Raw genomic sequence first — 20,714 nt, 5'->3', positions numbered from 1 at the left:
GGAGAAAACAATGGTACTCAGGATGAGTAAATGACACATTCGGCCACATCCATGTGGCCTTCATTTTCTTAAGTTTGCAGGACACAAAAGCAGAGTTAAACCTCTCCATCTTGCCATTGTCATCCCTACAATTTGTCACTGGCACCTTCTTTTGCAAGTGAAAGATTGAGAAAATCAAGAACAAAGTGGCTAGAAAGGAAGACAGAACTATTCTCCAACTTTTGTGACATCATCACCCATTTGACATTGCCTTATGTGTGTTAAGGAAGGAAGTGGTCAATGCCAAATAGAGAGGAGAGATGGGGGGGGGGGGGCGGTTAGGAAAAGCACCTATTCTCCACATATCACATGTACCTGATTGTTTATATGTGGTCTGCCTCATTAGAATGCAAGGTCCCTGGAGGCAAGGATGGCTTGTGCCTTTCTGCGTAACCCTAGTGCTTAGTCTAATTACGTCTGTAACATAGAAAGAGCTTAACGTGTTGATGGACTGCAAGTCATAGACTACTAACCATTTTGACAATGATCTACAAGTGTGCTAAGAGATCTCTGTCCTTAAATTTGATCCAACAGACTTACAAATGGCAAAAGTATGACCACTGATGAATGATTTCAAGCTTCCCTGCTTATTATACGGGATGTCCCAGATGCCTCGGTGCAGTTTTCAGTTTGGGGGTTGTTTTTCTGTATGAAGACTTTGGGGACACCTTGTATAAAGATCCATCGGGTGTATTTATGTTATCACTATATCATGTAAAGCCATATACCTTCACTACATACGTGATTAAGGTAAACAAAAGTCATATTAACTAATAAACCTATTCTTTTAGATTTTCTGAGTTGTTTTTTACCTTGTTTGCTTGGCTTAGGTACTGTGGCTGTCCTCAAAGTCCAGACATAGGCATAAACTTTACTAGGTTTAAAGGGCACTAAGACTTTGGGGACACCCTGTACTATCTCTATAAAGCTATAAATAAAATGGAAGATGAGGGTGTAGGTCAAACAAGATATAGCGATATCGATTAAAAAATTAAAAAACCAGGAGAAAATTCAGAAGGAAAGCGACGTCGAAAGCAGAATGCTTCATTCAGAAGGGCCAAGCTGCATTGTACCCGAAAAGGTGTGGAGGATTTCCAATCAGGCCGCCTCCATGGAGGGTGCAGCTGTTTTCGATCTGAGATTTGTATAGACTTTGCTTGCGAGGATGGCGTTTATGGAAAGGTGCGCCATGACTTCAGCAGCTCCGCGGGCAGTCTGGTTGTGACGCCTTGTCGCACACAAGGTGGCTAGCTGGCAGGCTTCGCCCCCCACCCCCGAGACGCACCCCGCCCATCCCCCCACCCCAGCCCGGGCCTGGGCTGCCCCTTCCCACCAGCATCCTCCCCCATCCCGGCCTGGCTGAGGGATGGGACCCCATCCCAAGGAGCAGCCAAAGCCCCTGCGGGAAAGCTGGGGCGGGGGGCCGGGGCCGTCGGGCTCGAGGGCCGCCGGTACGCACCATACTGTCTGACTGGTGGGGGGCGGGAAGGGGGGGAGCGGGCAGGGCCCCCAGTGACACATTCACTTCCTCCTCCTCCTCCTCCTCCTCCTCCTCTATCTCCATCTCCTCCTCCTCCTCCTCCTCCTCCTCCTCGGTTGACCCCAGTGAGTCTGGGGGCTCCTCTTTGCTTTCAAAGGGGAACAGAAGCGCCGCCGCCCCTGAGGTAGGCCCCCCTCCCTTCCGACGGCCTCCACACTGCCACCCAGCGGAAGCCACAGAACCCCGGGCCTCCCCCCTCGGCCCCGCCTCCTCCCCGCCCACCCCAACTAGCCAGGGGCGGGGCCTATATAAAGACCGAGCTCCCGTTGCCCAGCACCGGAAGTCTAGCTGTCGAGTACCATGGAGCCGGCTAAGATGGCATCTCCCAAGAGCGGGCCAAAGGATGCTCTGGTAGGTGCGAGCGAGGCGCGCAGCTGGTAGGCTCCGCGCCCGCGGGTAAGAGGGAAAGGAGGGCGAGGGTCCTCTGGCTGCCAGGCCCAGCTGTGTGGCCATCGCCCCCGGCCCCTCGGCTGGGTTTGTCTGCAGCCCCCCATCTCCCCCACTCCGCCCCCCCTCTCACTGCGGATAGTCCTCCAGCTGTCGGTGTAGCCTTCAGGCTCCTGAGCTTCTGTCGCAGAGGCCTTTCTGCAGCGCCCGCCCCACCCTTCTCCGACCCCCCCCCCCCCCACTCTCCCCAGGGGCCCGGTCTGGGCTGTAAGCTGTGCCACCCCCCGCCCCATACCCTCCAGTCCCGCCGCCCCCGCAGAGGCTCCTTCGGCCGTCGGATTCTCTTTGGGATCGGTTTTTTGTTGTTTTTTCTTTAACGTCCGACGCCCTCTTTCTCTTTGCATCACCGCCACTACCCATTGCCCCCCCCACCCCGCCCACCTCCGCATAGAGCCCACCCTTGCACCAAATAATTACAATCCAGCAAAGCAAATCGACGCATTGACCAAGCAGAAAATGGATGCCACCAATGCGGCGATTTGTTCTGCTGGACCATAAGTGGGGGTCACCGGGGCTGTTATTTTTCCCCCCTTGCTTTCTCTGTCACAGGGCGGGGGGGCGGGGGAGGGAGGAGGTGGGAGGGAGAGAAGGTGGATTTTCATGGATCGGAAAAAAATTAAATGTCATCACAAAATGAAAAGCTATTGAAACCATATAGAAAGAAATCCAAAGAAAGAAGAAAATGAACGTGTCCCTCCTGGCAGTCAGTCTGTCCGCCTGCCTTGATTAATGGCTCGCTGTGCGCTAAGCGCTGCGGATACAAAGGAAGGCAGAAAAACCCAACCCAGCCCAAGCAGCCCGCGTTCTAGCAGGGGGAGACAGTATGGAAAAGAGGCTGCAGAGGAGATAAGGTGGGAGGCGATGGCCAGAGGGAAGGCGCTAGCGTAGAGAAGGATCGAGAAGGGCCTCCTGCAGAAGGTGGGATTTTAGCTGAGACTTGAAAGACGCCATGTTCACTGTACCGATTGGTGTTCAATCTTTCCAGGTTGTTTTCGTTTACATGACTGAGGTCATCCTGTAAATTGTTATCCTCGTTTTGCCTGCTTCACCATCATTGTGCCTCTTTCCACAGCCCCTGCGACATTTTTTACTGTTTAGGTCCTTTATCATCTTTGCCAATCAGAGGGGTGGGAGATTAAACCTCGGTTGTTTGGATTTGGATTTCTCTAATTAGTAATTTGGAGTATTCTGTCATATGGTGGTTGATCATTTGAATTTCTTTTTTTTTAATAAATTTTTATTGCTATCTTTTTTATATAACCAAAATGTCTCCTAGCAACCCTCCTCTTTCCTCTTCCCCCCCTCCCTTTTCCCTCCTCTCCCCTCCCAGAGAGCCATCTCATATAACAAATAATATTTTTAAAGGGGGAAAAAAAGAAAAAGAATAGAAAAATAGATCAGCAAAAATGATCAGTACATAGAAAAGTCTGGAAAATATATGCAAGGTACCACACCCTTGGACCTCCCACCTCTGCAAAGCAGGGAAGGGGGGGATGGGTCTCCTCATGTTGTTGGAAGACAAAATGAAATAACATAGGTAACGCATTTTGTAAACCTTAAATGTTTTATAGATTCTAGCCAATTATTATTGTACAATATTAGCTAGAATCTATACAGCCCTTTAAGAATAAATGAGTTATATTAATTATGTTATTATGGTTAATACTAATATACTAACCATATTATTAATATAATATTGATAATAACATTATCAATATTATATTTCTACTTTAGGACCATATTTGATCCATGTAATTTTGCAACATAAAATTTTTATGTTTTATGATTTTTTTCAATTTTTGAATTATTTTTTGGCCCTGCTTCACTATGCATTAGATCTTATACATTTTTCTTTGTCTCTCTGGATTAATCAAATTCCTCACTTCTTACAGTACAGTAATACTGTTACATTCATGTACCAAAATTCGTTTAAAGAATCCCTAATTAGTGGGCAAAAGTACTGCTATAAATATATTGGTATACATGAGGACTTTCTTCTTATCAGATTTGTACCTCCTTGGGGTACAAATGTAGTCGTGGAATCTCTGAGTCAGAGGTACAATATGTACCTTTCACTCCTTTTATTTGAGAAATGGCAAATTGCTTTTCAAAATGGTTGCACTGATTCACAGCTCCACATTGCACTAATATGCTTATTGACCCCTTCAACACTGAAGCTTCCCAGCTTTTTCACTTTTGCCAGTATGCTGAGTGTGAGATGAAACCTCAAGATTATTTTGATTTACATAACTCCTATGGGTGATTTTGAATCTTTTTTCATATATTCAAAATACAGAAATATTTTGTTGGCTTTGTACATGGATCTCCAAATATTTTATGCATTTGATGGATATTTTCAGTGAGATTTCCCTTCCTGTTTACTATTACATTTATACCCTCAAGGAGGCCATTGACAAAAAGGTCTTCATATACACCAAAATATTTATAGCAGCATGTGTTATGGAAAAGAATCGAAAACAAAGCAGATGCCCATTGATTGAAGAATGGCTAAACAAATTATGGTCTAAGAATATAATGGAATATTACTGTGCCATAAGAAATGACAAACAGGAAAAAAGAAAAGCAGGGAAAGATCTACATGAACTGATGCAGAGCAGAGTAAGCAGAGCCAAGGAAACGCTATACAGAGTGAGTACAACAGTGTAAACAGAAGGAACCACCACACACGCAAAAAAAACCCAAAAGATAATGTTGCAAAATTACAAAGAACAAATATAACCACAAAAAAGATATGAAAAGACACCTTCACACACCCCTTAGCAGAAGTAGGTCAGTGAATGTGGTACATTGTACATATTTTAGACTTTCGATGTCTTGATCAGTTTTGCCGATGGGGGAGAGGGGTCTTTAAAATATTTGTTACATATGGCATGGCTTTTTGGGAGGGGAAGGGATAAATTTTGGTGATGTAAAAAAGACATCAATAAAAAAAACTTATTTAAAAAAAAGAAAAAGGACTCTCAATTTGATAGGAGAAATTTGGGGAGTTGTGACTTTTTAAGTAAAAGGTCAATCACTGAAAGCCAGGATGCTCTCATGTGAGCCATTGAACTCCAACTACTACAGGGAGAGAGCAGCAGGCGAAGGGCCAGAGAAGACAGCAGCAGCAGAGGAAGAGGAGCCTGAGAAGAAGTGAAGACAGCAGGGGTAGGGTGAAAAGCTGCTCAGTTTGGAGCTCAGAAAGGTAGAGGAAGTCAGCTGAGAGAAGGCTTCAGCTGAGCAATTATTGATTGGTCAGGGAGAACTGATTTCATTGGCCAAGAATACCAGTGATGGGTTTTTTTCCTTCTGCTCCAAATAGAGTTGGAGAAAAGTACCCCTTTTCTTAAGGACTTGTTACTTCTCTTTGCTGCCACCTCTGGCTTGAGAAGGAAAAACAGGGGGTGGGAGTTGTAACTGCTAAGGTATCTGCAGGTGAGCTGGCTTAAACAGTGAAATTGAACTGTTTTGCTAATAAGCCTCATTCTGATTGTACAGTGTAACATCCAATTGGCTGATCTAGTCTGTATATGTGAGGGATAGCCAGTTTGATAAGTTTGGCAGTTCTCTGGGCTAAAGAGAACTGCTACTATTATTAAGAGCTAACATTTCCTGGAAATCCTTTGAAGGGTGGGTGATGGTTAATTGAAAGAATAGTGAAGAGGGAAAAAAATTTCCCCAGTCGTTGGTGTAAAAAAAAAAAAATGTTACTGCATGAACCAATGACATTGAAGCCTGAAGATCAGAGCTGTGAGTTTACCCAGAGTCCATGTGTTTTCTTCCCTCCTCCTCTAAGTGTGAGCCCATTCTTCACCATAAGCTTATTGAGTGCATTGTTATAACAATGTGATGTGGGTTTACATGTGTTGTGGATTTATTTTATTATTTATGTATTTGATTTAATAAAATAGTATTTGTAATATTTCCTTTGTCTAAGTGATTGTTTTTGAATTCTAAAGAAAAAACTTTCTTATCCATAGCTGCAAAAAAAAAAAAAAATGATCTGCTTCTCTTCTAATAATAATATGATCTTGAATATTAAGGTCATGTTTCCATGTGGAATTTATTGTGTAATATGGCACAAGATGTTGATCTAACCCTAATTTTTGCCAGACTGCTTTCTTAGGTTTTCCCATCGCTTTTTATTAAATAGGGAGTTCTTTCCTGAGTAATTTATGTTTTCTAGTTTATTGAACACTGGGTTATTGGGTTACATTTTAAAATTCCATATTTTAAAACAAATACCAAATGGTTTTGATAACCTTTTTTTTTATATTTTGAGGTCTGGGAGGGCTATTCTCCCTTTATTCCAACCTCTTTTAATTATTTCTTTTGATATTTTTTTATTCCTTCAAATGAATTGCTATTATTTGATTGAGTTCTATAAAGTAGCCCCTTGATTGTTTGGTGTAGCAATTTTAAAAGTGCTAGTATTGTTATTTTTATTTTATTGGCATGGCCCAGGCATGAGCATTGTGGATATTTCTCCACCTATTTACATTGTTGCTACTTGGGTTTTGTTATTATATAGAAATCTGTTGATTTTTGTGGGTTCATTTTTGAAACCTGCAATAATGCAGCTCTTATCCTAATTATCTTTGCTGATTCCTTAGGATTTTCTAAGAAAGCCATGTCATGAGCAAATATAGTTTTATCTCCTCTTTACCTATGTCATATGATCTGCTTCTCTTCTAATTTTTAATGCTATTATCTTTTTTTTTTTTGCTATTATCTTTTAATATTAAGGTCACATATCCATTTAGAATTTATTGTGGAATATGGCATAAAATGTTGATCTAAGCCTAGTTTCTGCCAGTCTGCTTTACAGCTTTCCCAGTAGTTTTTAATCAAAAAGTTCTTTCCTAAGTAACTGGATTAGTTTCCCAACTAACTGGATTATTGAGTTCCATGGTTTCTGATTCTCCCTTGTCTAATCTGTTCCATTGATCTAGCTCTCTATTTTTCAACCAATACCAAATGGTTTTGATGAATGCTGCTTAATAATGTAATTTGAGATCTGGAAGTTCCATTCTCCCTTTATCCCTACCTCTTTTCGTTATTTTCCTTGTTATTCTAAATCTTTTAGAATGTGTTTATTTTGACTCAGTTCTACAGTATATCCCTTTGATAGTTTGATTGGTATAGCATTAAAAGTGTAAATTAACTTTGGTATTGTCATTCTTGTTATATTGGCATGACCCAGTCATGAGCACTGAATATTCTTCTAGCTATTCAAGTTCTTTATTTCTTTAAGTAGTACTTTATATTTGAATCTTTTCAAATATTTTTAGTGTACTTTGATAGATTTCTAAGTGTTTTATACATTTTATAGTTATTTTGAATGGGATTTTCATTTCTATTATTGCCTTTGGGACTCATTATTATTATATAGAAATACTGTTTTTGTGTGTGTGTGGATTTATTTTGTAGTCTGCAACTTTGCTGAAGCTGTTGTTTCAACTGATATCTTTGCCGACTCCCTAGGATTTTCTAAGTAAATCATCATGTCATTGACTAATAGTGATAGTTTTATCTCCTCTTTACCTATCTTTATGCCTTAAATTTCTTTCTCGTCTTATTGCTATTGTTGGTATTTCTAAAATCATTATCACATACTAGTGGGCAGAGTGGGTGTCCTTGCTTTACTCCTTTATTTACTGAGAAAGCTTCTACTTGCATTTTTTCTTTTGAAAACTGCCTGTTCATATCCTTTGCACATTTATTTTGGAAGAATGCCAGCCTCATTCTCCATCCCAAAAATGACAGACTGCTATAGCCACTCCTCCAGAAGCAATCTTCCTGGGGGGAAAAAATTCACACACAGGCTATGTAAATGTTCTCGAGCTCCAATTTCACACCCACCTTTTTTATTTTTTAACTAAAAAATTACATATAGAAATTTCAAAGAAGGAAACTAGTGACTTTTGGAGTTTATACAGGGAAAGAGTGGGAGTTCGTATGGAAGTCATAAGAATTGGAGATACTAGGTATTCAGAAAAAGTGATGTGTCTGAAATCTAGACACTAACTAAAAATAAATGGAACAATTTGCTTTCCAGGTGACAGCAGTTGTGACCTTGGACTGCTTTTAGCCAAACTTTAGAGTTCAGTTTTTAGGCTGTCTGTTTTGGTGAGGATAGCTTACTACTTTATTTAAACCCACAGGTGATGGCACAAATCCTGAAGGATATGGGAATTACAGATTATGAGCCAAAAGTAATCAATCAGATGCTGGAGTTTGCCTTCCGTGAGTGACCCACAAAACAAAATTTCTCTAATTCAGTCAAGTAATTTGATACTAATGTCTTCTATAATTCTAATAGAATTGTATTTTTCTACATCAGCCACATAAACCTAATCTTAAAGTACACAAAATGGGCTGAACTCAGAGAGGGCAGTTATTATTTTTATTGTGGTAAGTATTTAAATGGATAGTATAAGGCAAACATTCTCTCTCTCTCTCCATATATGTATACATATATATATTTTTCTAAAACCCATAACATCTCAAATTAATAATTTTTAAAAATAAGAATATTTCTACAACATAACCCAAATAAGACTAAGCCTTTCTCATATGTCTAAGAGGAAATTGTCTCCATTCTCAAAGGATATGTAACAACAATTTTGGATGATGCAAAAATTTATTCAAGCCATGCTAAGAAAGCCACTGTTGATGCAGATGATGTGCGATTGGCAATCCAGTGTCGATCCGATCAGTCTTTTACTTCCCCTCCCCCAAGAGATGTGAGTAACTTTTATTTAAACATCTGTTTTATCTGGGGGGAAGAGAGGGAGAGAGAGAACACAGCACTAACTAGGGTTTATTTTTCTCAGTTTCTATTAGATATTGCAAGACAAAAAAATCAAACCCCTTTACCATTGATTAAGCCATATTCAGGACTTAGACTCCCACCCGACAGATACTGTTTAACAGCACCAAACTACAGACTTAAGCCTTTCCCAAAAAAGGTGAGTGTTTTGTGATTCTTTTTTAAAAAGAAAATAAGTTTTTCCAGAATAGTATCATTTATCCCATAGTAAAAAAAAAAATTACTAGACATTAGCTAAAATAACTTATTAGTACTTAAAAGTATTTAAAAATTCCTTCTAGCCAGCTATTCTTTTGAAAAGAGGCAGTGTGATGTAGGAGATGGTAAGCTGGCTTCAAAGTCAGGAAGGACTTTGTTCTTGAAGACCTGGGTTCCACTCACATCCCTGACCCATCCTGGCTATGTGACTCTGAGCAAGTCACAGGAATCTAGTCAATTTTCGTAGAACTAAAAGTGGCAGAGAAGATGCCAACCTATGTTGGTAAAGGGAATTTCCTCACCGAGGAGTACTCTAGACTAATGAAACTATCCCTATCCTACTGAATTATATTGAGATGCATAACATCAGGAGCTGGGCCTACCTTATGCTATAGTCATTATAAGAGCTAAAAGAAAGCTTGCTAAGCTTTCTTTAAATCATGCTAATCATTCAGTCCTAGGAAAGTGAGGCTCATGGAGGGGAAGGAACTCCACCCTGAGGTCACAAAGCTGGCTAGTGAGTAGCAAAGATGGGATTTGAGACCACCTATCTTGATTCCAGGAAGGGCCCTACTACCATCACTTCAAGATATCTACCACCTTCCCTAGCTGAGGTGCCATCATTGGAGATGTCTTTCAGTTAAGGTGTTCACTGATGAAAATGCAAATACAACCTGCAAATACAACATTATGAAAATAGAAGCCTGACTGAAACTGCACTACGATATCTAAGTGGAGATTCAGTTAAATTCCACAAAGATACATTAGGTGCTTACCAATCAATCAGTAAACATTTATTAAGCACCTACTATGTGCCAGTTACTGTGCTAAGGCTGGGGTTACAAAAAGAGACAAGACAGTCCCTGCCCTCAAGAAGCTTACAATCTAATGGGAGAGGCAAAATGCAAGCAAGTATATGCTACATGCCAGCAAGATACTAGGGATAAAAAGACAGAAATGAAACATAACTTGCCCTCAGGGAGCTTGAGGTCTACTGAAGTGATTGTTATGTACATAGAAAAGAAAATCACATAATTTAAGGGAGGGGTAATAACACCTGAGGGAATCACAGAACTCTTCCCTTAGGAGGGGATGCATGCCCTGAGCCTTGAAGTGAGAGTGAATCTGGGGATAGGGGACAGTTTGGACATGTTCAGAAAAGTAGTAGATGGAATGTTGGACTCAGGGAACACGCTAGTAATTGAGTTTGGCTGGAACATACAAGTACATGAAAAGGGAGGAAAGGCTAGAAAGGTAGGTTGGAGATTGTAGAGGACTATAAATGCCAGGTGGAAGAATTTGTATCGTATCCTAGAAACAATACGGAGCCACTGAAGGTTTATGAGGTGTTCAAGGCTGTATATTAGGATTATTCTGCCAGCTATATAGAGAATGGATGGGATATGAGAGAAAGTGGAAGCAGGAAGACCAATTAAGCTACTATTGCAATAATCCAAGCAAGTGATGCAAGCAGTTTGAGTGGAAAAATGAAGCAGAATAAACAAGACTCAGACCAACTTTGGTATATGAAGGGAGAGGAAAGAGTAACAAAAATGGCTATGCAGTTACAAAGTGGGGTAACTGGGGGGATGGTAGAACCTTCCAAATGAATGCAGAAATTTGGAGAAGTATGTTTATGGAGAAAGAGGATTAATTCCATTTTGGATGTATTGAGTTTGAGATGGCCAAGTTTGATGCCAAGTTGGAGGTGCCCATGGATTTACTCATCTCTAATGCAGTTGACTTGAAGGTCTACATAACTAGCCCAGGTTTGCCTTCTGTGCTCCTGCATCATTAAATGTCTGCTGTGGATGGTCTAGAGAAATCTCAAACTCAATGTGTCTGAAACAGAACTCATTGTCTTTTCCCTTAAACACCATCCTACCAGAGGCTCAGGTTTGTAATCTTGGCATTGTCCTCGACACGTTGTGCTCTCCCTCACCTTACGTACCCAATCAGTTGTCAGATCTTGCCATTCTGTCTTCATATCTCTCGTATAGGGTCCTTTCCTCCCCTCCCACAGCTGCCAATTTAAGTCAGACCCTCATCACTCCTCACCTGGATTATTGCAATAGTCATTAATTAGCCTCCTTGCCTCAAGTCTCTTACCACTTCAGTCCATCCTACATACCACTGCCAAAATAATTTTCCTTAAGCATAGATCTGACCATGTGACTCCCCTTTGATTTCCTGTTGCCTCTGGAATAAAATACAAACTCCTCATCTAGCCTTTAAAGGCCTACACAACCTGGCCCCAACCTACCTTCATACCCTCATTGGACATACTCCTCCTGCCTACGCTCTGCAAGCCAGCTTTCTGTTCATCACACATAATGCTCCATCTCTCATCTCCATGCCTTTGCACTGACCATCCCACTTGCCCGGAATGCACTTCCTCCTTATCTCTGCCTCAAAATCTCTCTTCTTTAAGATCCATCTTCATGAAGCCTTTCCTTGATTCCCCTGCTAGCGTCTTCCCTCCCAATCTACCTTGTATTGAATTACTTTGTATATATTGGTACTTAGTCCCTTTATTATTTGTACTGATAGATTTATTTATGTGCTTGTCTCCCCCATTGGAATGTATGTTCCCTATGAGTAGGGATTGTTTAATTCTTTGTTCTTGTATTCCCAGCAACTAGCACAGTGCCTGGCATGTAAGTAGGCTTAATAAATTGCTAGCTGGTAAGAATGAGGATTGCCAGACAAGCAGTGGTCAATGTAGGACTGAAGTCAAGAGAAAGCTTAATTGTAATTCTGGATATAGATTTGGAAGCCATTTTCACAAGGAACTGATGAGATCATCCAGAGAGAATGAGTAGATAGAGAAGAAAGTCCAGAACAAAGCTTTTGCAGGATACCCACAATTAGGAGATAGGAAATGATTACTGAACCAGAAAAGGAGGTTGAGAAGAAATGGGCATACAGGTAGAAGGAACTCCAGAAGAGAAAATCTATCCCAGAAGCCACGAGAAGAGAGAGCACTGAAGGGTGTAAGAGTTAGTAAATAGCATGTCTCATCCTGGAAGAAGTCAAGAAAGATGCTGACTGAGAAAAGGATGTCATATTCAGAAGTTCAGAGATCACTGATAACTTTAAAGACAGCAGTTTCACTAGAATGGTGATGCTGGAAAGCCACACTCAAGAGGTTGGGAAGTGAGTAGGTACTAAGGAAATGAATATAGACTACTCCCTGGGAGTCTAGGAGGAGCTACATATTTAACAGCCTATGGGTATGACTGGCTCAGATGAGACCTGGACATGTTTGTAGGCAGGAAGGAGTCAGAAGATGGGAAGGCAGTAAAGATGAGAAGGAGGTGTTCATGTTGATTGCCATGGGTTTTTGTTTTGTGTGGTTTATTTATTTTTCTTTTTTTCCCAGTAAGTAGGATGCAAGGTCATCTGCTGAAAGAAGATGGACTGAGGGCATTGGTGGTGATGGGGGCTTGAGAAAATCGGAACAGGCAAAGCATGAGAGTCAAAACAAAATTTACTTACAACAGGAAGGACTCAGTTGGGATTAGATCAAAGGAATCTGTAATGGATCAAGTGCTAGTTACCAACTGTAAATAGTCATTTTAAAATACTCCTGGGATATTTGTGACAACTTGAGTTGAATGTCAGGGGAAAAAAGATTAAACCAGAAACATTAAATAAAGGCTAGAGAAAGAGGAAACATAATTTTTAATGTAAATCTTTATCATACCATGTTGGATTTGTGGATTGCTTATAAAGAAAACATTTCTTCTTTGTAAATTTTGGGATTTTAAAACCGTCAACAATCCAGATGAATTTTAAGATGTCAAATCAGAATCAAGAATTGTGGCTTTTCTTTTTTTCCAGGGGCCTGCTCCAGCTGGCAGGATAACTGTTCCCCGCCTGAGTGTTGGTGCTGTTAGCAGCAGACCAAGCACTCCTACTTTGGGTAAGAGAGAGGAACTCCTAGCTTCTTCTGGATGGTAGCTTTTACTACAAAGCAAAGAAGTTCTAATAAAGCATTTTGGAAGAATATTCTTAATGCTTGGATTTTATTTTTAGTCCAGGATGATTCAGAAGTCCCCATGTGCTTAGAATGATTTTTAGTAGCTACAAAGGAATTTTTACACACACACACACACACACACACACACACACACACACACACACACACACAGTTAGTAAAGACAGCAGTATATGTCACAGGAAATGACATGTCATTATTTCATGAAGCTGGAGGTGAGCTTTGCATTATTTATGATAGTGGACCCCTGTGGTCCTTGAACCTTGGCACTCTTGGCTTGGAGAATCCCAGAGAAAGAGAGCCCTCTTCTCCCAAGGCAGGCCCCCAGCCTTACTTACAGAGGCTCTAATTGTTAGCAAGTTCTTCTAACATCAGCGTACTTCTTTCCAACTTGCACCCACTGCCCCTAGTCCAGCCCACTGGGCCAAGAAGAACCAGTCTTATGAAATCCTTCCTGCATACAAAGAGTTCCCAAATAGCCTTCAGATAAGTTGAGCTCTCATGCTCCCTCTAGACCTTCCTTCTTAAGCTCCACATCTCCAGTACCTTCCTTCCACCTCTCCTTCAAAGAGTGTGATTACCCTATGGCCTTTCCCCAGACCCAGTAGGCCTCTTTTGGGGGTTCTGCAGCTTACCTGTGTCCTTCCTAAAACACAACACTCAGTACTGATCCATAAAACTAGCTCAGGTCTACTGATTGACTTTATGTTCTCAATACCAGGGCCTCCTGAAATTGTACCATCTAAAAACAAACTAATAAACTTAACAATATTACGGGATCTTTTAATGCTACTAATGATCCCTTCCCCAGATGTCTCTTGTTACCTGTGCTTTGAAGATAGTAAGAAAAGAGAAACTGCTATGGATACCAGAATTAATTCATCTAATAGAATACGGTAATATTAATTACAGGTACCCCATCTGCACAGACAGTTGCTGTTTCAACTAAAGTTGGGACCCCTGTGTCAGTGCCAGGTCAAAGGTTCACTGTGCAGATACCACCCTCCCAGTCTGCCGCTGCCAAACCAGGTAATGAATCCGTTTGGGTCATCATACCCCAGTTATTCAAGCACTTGGTATTCATGTAGATATTTATTTCCTACATAATGGCAGCAAGGTGTCCAATTCATCCTATATTTGTTCTGAAATTCTCACAAATCCCCCAAATGTACAAAAGCTTTGAGAAGTGGCTATCACTTGATTTTCCCTGTGTATAGTCCAAACACAGAACTCTTCAGACATGTCACTAACCTCACAAAAGGACACACACACATTTCACATCATAAAAGATTCTTGAAAGATTAACTACTTTTTACTAAGTTGAAACATTGTGCTAGAAAGTGCCTCACTATTCAAAGGCACTCTAGTGCATCCAATTGTAAAGGAAATAATCGCACCCACACCCACACCCACCCCAACTGGGGTTCTGTAAGTTAGAGATTTCATACAGAAGTACTACAGGTTTGTAGTCTAATCTCAAGTGGGCCTCCCAGCAATAAGGCAAACATCCTATTCCTCCCTGGGTCCCAAGTGGCTATCTCACTCTGCACATTGTCTATTCTGTCATCATCAACTCTCCCAGCATTTCCTCTTTGTTGAGGATCTCACCTCATACTTCACCAAAAACACTGAGGCTACTTAACATGAGCTCTCCCCAGACCCTTCATCCCTTTTGTCAGAATTCTAGCATCTGCCCCTACTCTTTTCTCCTTCACTAGTCACCCTGCAGTAACCATCCCCTCCCATCTTCTTCAATCCATTGACCCCATTATCATCTCCATTCTTTTTCTAATCTTCAATCTCTCCCTAGCTACTGACTCTTTCCATGCTGCCAAAAACCATGGCCATGTCTCCCCGTCCTTAAACAATTAGTGAAAAAGGGCAAGTTTATTTCTACCTTGAAATCCTACTCTTCATATGTTTAACTGTGTTCTGTTTTGGCATCTCATTACCTGTTTTGGGTGTTCTCTTTTTATTTTCCAGCTGTTCCTGCAGCTCCTGCTGTGCAGAATGTTCTGATTAACCCTTCTCTGATTGGGCCAAAAAACATCCTCATCACTACCAATGTGGTATCACAGAACGCCCCTGTTGAGTCACCAAATGCATTGAAAAGAAAACATGAAGATGACGATGACTATGACAATTTGTAAATGTCATTGTCTGACAGCCTCGATGCATTTCTAAAGTATAAATAGTTTGGAACGTAAATGTAACCATGTTAAATTCATAGAAAACAAATAAGTGTTTAAGTAAAAAGTAATGTAGTTGTAAAACTTTTTCTGCTGTTAAGATTGATGAACTTTAGTAGGATCATAAATGTTTTTCATTAGAAGTTGCATGCAATCAATAAAGTTATAATTCATCAATTTATTCATCATTTCATTATGTTGGGAAGATGGAAGAAGATCTATTAAATATGGAATCATTTACAAAGCTAAAGTAGTATGTAGTCAGTCCTAAATATAATTTCAGTCTCTTGAAATTTTGGTCAACATCCTTATTGCATTGATATGGATAAGTAATCAAGTTGTGTGCGCACGCACGCGAGCATACACATACACACATACACACACACACACACACACACACACACACACACACACACACACACACACTCCCAACTTAGTAGCCTTTTCCCTGAATTCCTTTGCTTCATTTTTTTAGGCTTCTGATAGCTTTTGCATTAAGTTACAGAATCCCAAACCAAACATGGTGCTCAAGGTCTTGATATGGACAAAGAGTAAAAGATTGGCATATGATCCAAAAGAGACAGACTTCATTGTAAACCCCAAATTGTAGCATTACATCGAGGACCTAATTTTTAAAAAATAAACCAATGTCACTTCACACAGTCTTACATCTTTGAAATAGATCTTAAGTATCACATCACTCTTTTAAGGAACTATTCCACATGACTGATACTCAATTATTTCAAGATCACCCGGAAATCACATTGTGCTTCTCATGCATCCCTGAGTTCATTTTGTATGGAGTTCACTCAATTCTATCCTTTTGCATAAAGGCAATTTCACCAAACCTTATGTAGGCTTCAACAGTTTATAAATACAACTTCTACTGTTGGCATTCTATCTTCCAAGTTATGATGCTCACATAACTCTGAGCACATAGCATCTCTATTAAGTTTAAAGATGTTCTCAGACATAATATTAATAATGAACTCAGGACTGACAAATGTGGGATAGCTATAATCCTTTCAGCTGCCTTCCCCCACACCTGGAGCAGTTCTCTTCAAGGTGGATTATTAACCCACCTGGAAAATCTACTCCAAACCACATTATTGATACCATCATGTGGAATGAAATCAAATTCTTAAAGTACAAGCACATTCTCTTGCTTTGTATTGCCTCTTTGTTATCTACAAAGCAAGTAAAAGGGGAAAAAATGCACCTAAATCCAAGTCCAATCCATGCCAAGCTTACCAAGAACGAATATATTTTGGTTCTCTTTGAACATCTCTGAAAAATCTTTTCAGATTCAAAATTGAATTGAAAATTATTTTCAATTCAAAAGAATTGATTCAACAGCCTTTGAGATGCAAGACATCAATTTTTAAATAAAATCCATTCCAACAATTTTTAAAATAATTTTTGTTTACAGGACAAGTGACTGGAAACAGTCATTCAAAATCAACCTTGGAGGGCATAGTCAAGCCTCCTGAACTTATGGGGAAAGAAATTTGTTACCATGTAGCAGGGTTAGTACTCTGATTCTATTTCTGGCCTGAGGGCCTTAAGGAAATGTTGAAGACTAGAAGGGACTAAGAATGATTAATCTGCAGGAACTGCTACATTATCACAAAGCGTCTCAAGAAAAATTGAGCATGGGACAAAGTTGAATGCCAAAGAAGAAAAAAAAAAAAAGATGGCGGATTAATGTGCAGATACATTCTTACTAGCGTTTGTTAGTAGGTATATTCCATCCCAAGCAAGAAATCAACATCCCCACATTGTAAGCCAGGGTTCAAAAGTACAATTCCCATTCTGTTAGCCCATGATTCACATCCCAATTCAATTTTTTCCCTTGGCGCTTAAGACTTCACAATACAAGACTTCACTTTGACACTGTCTATCCACATTAATCAACTTATGACTGATACTCGATCCATTTTGCTAAGTCTCACCTACAGGAAAACCCACAGTTGTCCAGATCGTCATACAAATAGTTAAGAACACCAAACCCAGAATCACCAATCACCACTCTTTGCTCTCCTAGATGACCTCTCCCCAACCGTCTCTGTGACCCTGTTGTATCTTACCTGGAGGACAAATAGCTTCTTTCTCCTCACAGTATCCAGTATCCTCCCCACTCCTTAAAAGCCACAAATCTGTTTTCTAGCTCTTAATATATAGCTATCCTTCTCCTTTTCTCCTTTCTGTTAAATGTTTAACACATTTCCTTACCCTTCCATCCTCCAAACTCCTGATAAAGGTCTAGTCTCTCCTTGACCACTCCAGTTCTCCCCCTTTTACCAGGCGAAAAGACTTGTTTCCTCTGGTAACAATTCGATGTCCCTAATAATTTAGAATGTGGAATCTTTACCTCCTTCCAGAAAGATGATCCATCCATACATTTAGAACACACTTAAGTCAGTCACTCAACGACAGCAGAAACATCTGAACTCAATACAAAGCTGCAAAATACTCCCAGCCCCCTTGATGAACTGAGATTTTCAGCTTTATTTTTAAACTGCTTGTGGATTTATGTATCACCCCTATGCACTTAAAATCTGTACAACCAGTTATTAAATGTGACCTCACAATTTTAACAGCCTCACTCAACTTTCTTGCCCGTAGTCTTAACAACTGATCCTCTGCCATACCCTCCACTTGCATTCAGCCTTGCACCAATGTTTGCACCAAATTGCCACACCCACCAACCCACTCATCACTCTGCTTGCTTCACTTACCTTTTCTTACCTCACCAACTGTTTGTCCTCACCTTCCTCCTCAGGTCCTCCTTGATCCTTCCCCTTTCTCATCAACATCTCTCAGAGAAGCAGTAGTATCTGGAGCCGGAACTTCTTTGCTTTTTCCACAACTTCTCTTCCCCAGATTCAATCTCTGGCCTTCTTTATTACTCCAAATTCCTCTAAATCAACTACACAATTTCCTTCTCATTCAACCTAAGTCCTTTTCCTACAGAAGCTAGAAGTGGAAATGTTTCATTTTCTGCAAAATGAGGTTGAAAATTTCTAAGGTCCTTTCCAATTCTAAAATTCGGTGATTTAATCATAACTAGATAAGGCAGTAAGGGACCCCACCTTCCTCAATCTCCCTCCCTTTTTCTTAACTATGAACCACTTGATGCCCTATGACCCACAATTTAGTGTGGGGGGAGGGGCAGGCAGCATGGCTAGGGAACTATCCTAGAAGCCAGGAAGACCAGGGTTCAAGGGCTACCTCTGGCACATACTAGCTGTCACTGATTTATCAGGACTGGACAACTCTTTCTGAAATTCCCTCCAATGTATGAGCCATATTGTCTCAATCAGTCTGTAAGCTCTTTGAGAAGGATATACATGGAAAATATGACCTGTACATTTAACACCAAGACTTTGCTATGCATGTGTTTGTGTGTATGTATATGTACAATACATACACACATACACACACATATATATACATATATATATATATATATACACATATACATATATATATTTAGAGAGAATCCCTCACCATGCTCCCCCTCCCCCCAATATTGCCCAGAGTGGTGAGCGCTCAGTTAGATCCCCCTTGACTCTTCTGTAGCAAATGAGCAGTTTCATGTCTGGATCTTCTTCCCCTGTGTCATCCACTGTTCCCAGCTCTGCTGGTTGGCGGCAAAGGCAGCATGGAAAGAACACTGGATTAGTTATTATATCAACATTAATATGATATCAAATGAGATAACATTTGTAAAAAAAGTGCTAGCACTGTTCCTGGCACAAAGTAGGGGCATTTTGGGTTCTCCCCTCTTTCCCCTCCCCCTAGACACCCCTGTGCCACTGGGTGACCTTGGCATGGTATGGAACCTCTTGGAGCCTACTTCTCCATCTGGAAAATGAAAGACTTCAACTCATCACCATTGCTCTCTTTTACTTAGATCTAAAATGAGCTTCTATTCATTTAGAGCCTAACCTCCTCATTTCCTAGTCATGGAATACCAAAAATTTGAATTTTTCAAATTTGTTGTTTTTCTATTTCTCCTTACTCTTCAATAGCCAAACATCTCCTGTTTGGCCTAAACCACTTATCTTCCAGCCAGTTCTTCCCCATTAACTTGCCAACTCAGACATTTCTCAAAATTCATCCCTCTAACTTACCATCAGCATCCATCCCTCTGGTGGCCCAGGCCTCAGTCTGAGAAAGCAAATGGGAAACCACTGGAAGCTCTTTGAAAATGTACCTGATACACTGAACTGTTCTAGTAGAAAATGGCAAAGGCAAATGGGCCCTTCTCCAGATCCCGCATGACAAAAAAGAAAGAAGAAAGCAGTTTAATTGAGCTGGCACTTTTATGAAATGTTTATTTAACAGGTCAACCTTCCCCCCCACCCCAAACTGGAGCTTCTTCTTGTTTCCATACTGTGTGTGGGTAATGACAAAAACAGCTTCTAAGAAAGCTGAACAGAACAGACTATTTCAAGAGAGTATGGCTAACAGCGGCTTTAGCTTTGATTTTTCTTTCTAAAGGCAAAATATAAATATATATATATTATATATATATACTCTACAGATCACAACAATGGTTTAGACGCACTAAGGAAGTTCAAGTGAGATCTGACAACAGGCACACCCAGGAACCAACAAGGTGAGTTGAGCTGCTTCTGGGGCTCTCATTGCCCCATCTTCTGGCCACTGGTTGAGTCTTGAGGGAGAAACTTGCCTAATGCCAAGGAAAGGGACTGGAAGCACTGCAGGGTCATGTTGGAAGGGCTGTGCACAGGAACCAGCAGGCAGGAAAGGGGTGTCCGTTAGACATTACTCAGGGCGGCCACCCCAGGAAGGACTTTGCCTGGTAGGGGGAACAAGCACATGGGAAGGTTACTCTAGGCCCCCAAATCAGCCCTGCCCTCCTCAGCTTCCCCTGGAATGTATGAGCTTAGAAATGTTCTTTAGTCCGTGCATGGTGACAGTGGCCAAGTGTTTCACCTCCAAGTTTCCCCACTATTAAGCTGGATTATGATATAGCAACACCTTTCCTTCACAAAGACTTCATTGTTTTCCAAAATCTTGGAAGCAAGTTCATACTAGTCCCATTTCTGTATGTGGTGGTAAAATGAAAAAAAAAGCCCTCAAAAAGGTTTAGGAAAATTCCACCTTTAGTCCAGCCCCAGAAGATTCTGGCTTTTTCTATGGACACTACAGTCAACCTCTAAACAAAGTCTTGAAAATCAATCATCTCTCAGCCATCCTGATCCAGCAATGTGAATAAAATTCCTATTAAATTACCTAAAGGGAACATCCATGGCTCAGTATCTAGGTTTATTAACTCCCTGCTAGAGCGCTCCTAACAGCTGAGGAAACCCTAACAGGGCCCCAGGTCAATGTAAAATGATCCCAGCTCTTTTCATTTCCCGAACTAAGGGTTCTAAGAAAGGTCACCTTACATAGGCCTTGGCTTCCAGGCAGATCTGCACATCAATCCCTACAGCA

The 20,714-nt window shown here is 40.8% G+C and overlaps 2 protein-coding genes and 1 long non-coding RNA gene across 4 annotated transcripts in view; 1 reads left to right on the top strand and 2 right to left on the bottom strand.

Annotated features, from left to right (window-relative positions):
* The window catches only part of LOC140515374 (uncharacterized), a 286,278-nt gene extending 284,494 nt beyond the window's left edge, over positions 1-1,784 (bottom strand). The window contains exon 1 of the long non-coding RNA XR_011970991.1: positions 1,499-1,784. This is a non-coding gene — a long non-coding RNA (uncharacterized lncRNA). The remainder of the gene's footprint in view (positions 1-1,498) is intronic.
* On the top strand, positions 1,767-15,422 carry TAF9B (TATA-box binding protein associated factor 9b). 2 transcript variants are annotated; one of them, XM_072626051.1, is made up of 7 exons: positions 1,767-1,930; positions 8,191-8,272; positions 8,636-8,772; positions 8,863-8,997; positions 12,900-12,981; positions 13,969-14,085; positions 15,040-15,422. In XM_072626051.1, the coding sequence occupies exons 1-7, from the start codon at positions 1,880-1,882 to the stop codon at positions 15,204-15,206; spliced, it is 771 nt and encodes a 256-aa protein (XP_072482152.1). In that variant the 5' UTR covers positions 1,767-1,879; the 3' UTR covers positions 15,207-15,422. The 2 variants fall into 2 exon arrangements, with proteins under 2 accessions (XP_072482152.1, XP_072482153.1); XM_072626052.1 differs by lacking the exon at positions 13,969-14,085 and having other exon boundaries at positions 1,822-1,930.
* A 4,132-nt stretch (positions 15,423-19,554) lies between these two features.
* The window catches only part of PGK1 (phosphoglycerate kinase 1), a 28,623-nt gene continuing 27,463 nt past the window's right edge, over positions 19,555-20,714 (bottom strand). Inside the window, exon 11 of the mRNA XM_072626050.1 lies at positions 19,555-20,073. Within this exon, the coding sequence (XP_072482151.1) occupies positions 20,033-20,073 (41 nt within the window). The 3' untranslated portion in view covers positions 19,555-20,032. The remainder of the gene's footprint in view (positions 20,074-20,714) is intronic.

The sequence above is a fragment of the Notamacropus eugenii genome, chromosome X (assembly GCF_028372415.1).
Source record: "Notamacropus eugenii isolate mMacEug1 chromosome X, mMacEug1.pri_v2, whole genome shotgun sequence".
In the NCBI taxonomy this organism is placed as follows: Eukaryota; Metazoa; Chordata; class Mammalia; order Diprotodontia; family Macropodidae; genus Notamacropus; species Notamacropus eugenii.
The sequence above is the reverse complement of the archived record's forward strand: the minus strand, read 5'-3'. Positions and strand labels throughout refer to the sequence as shown.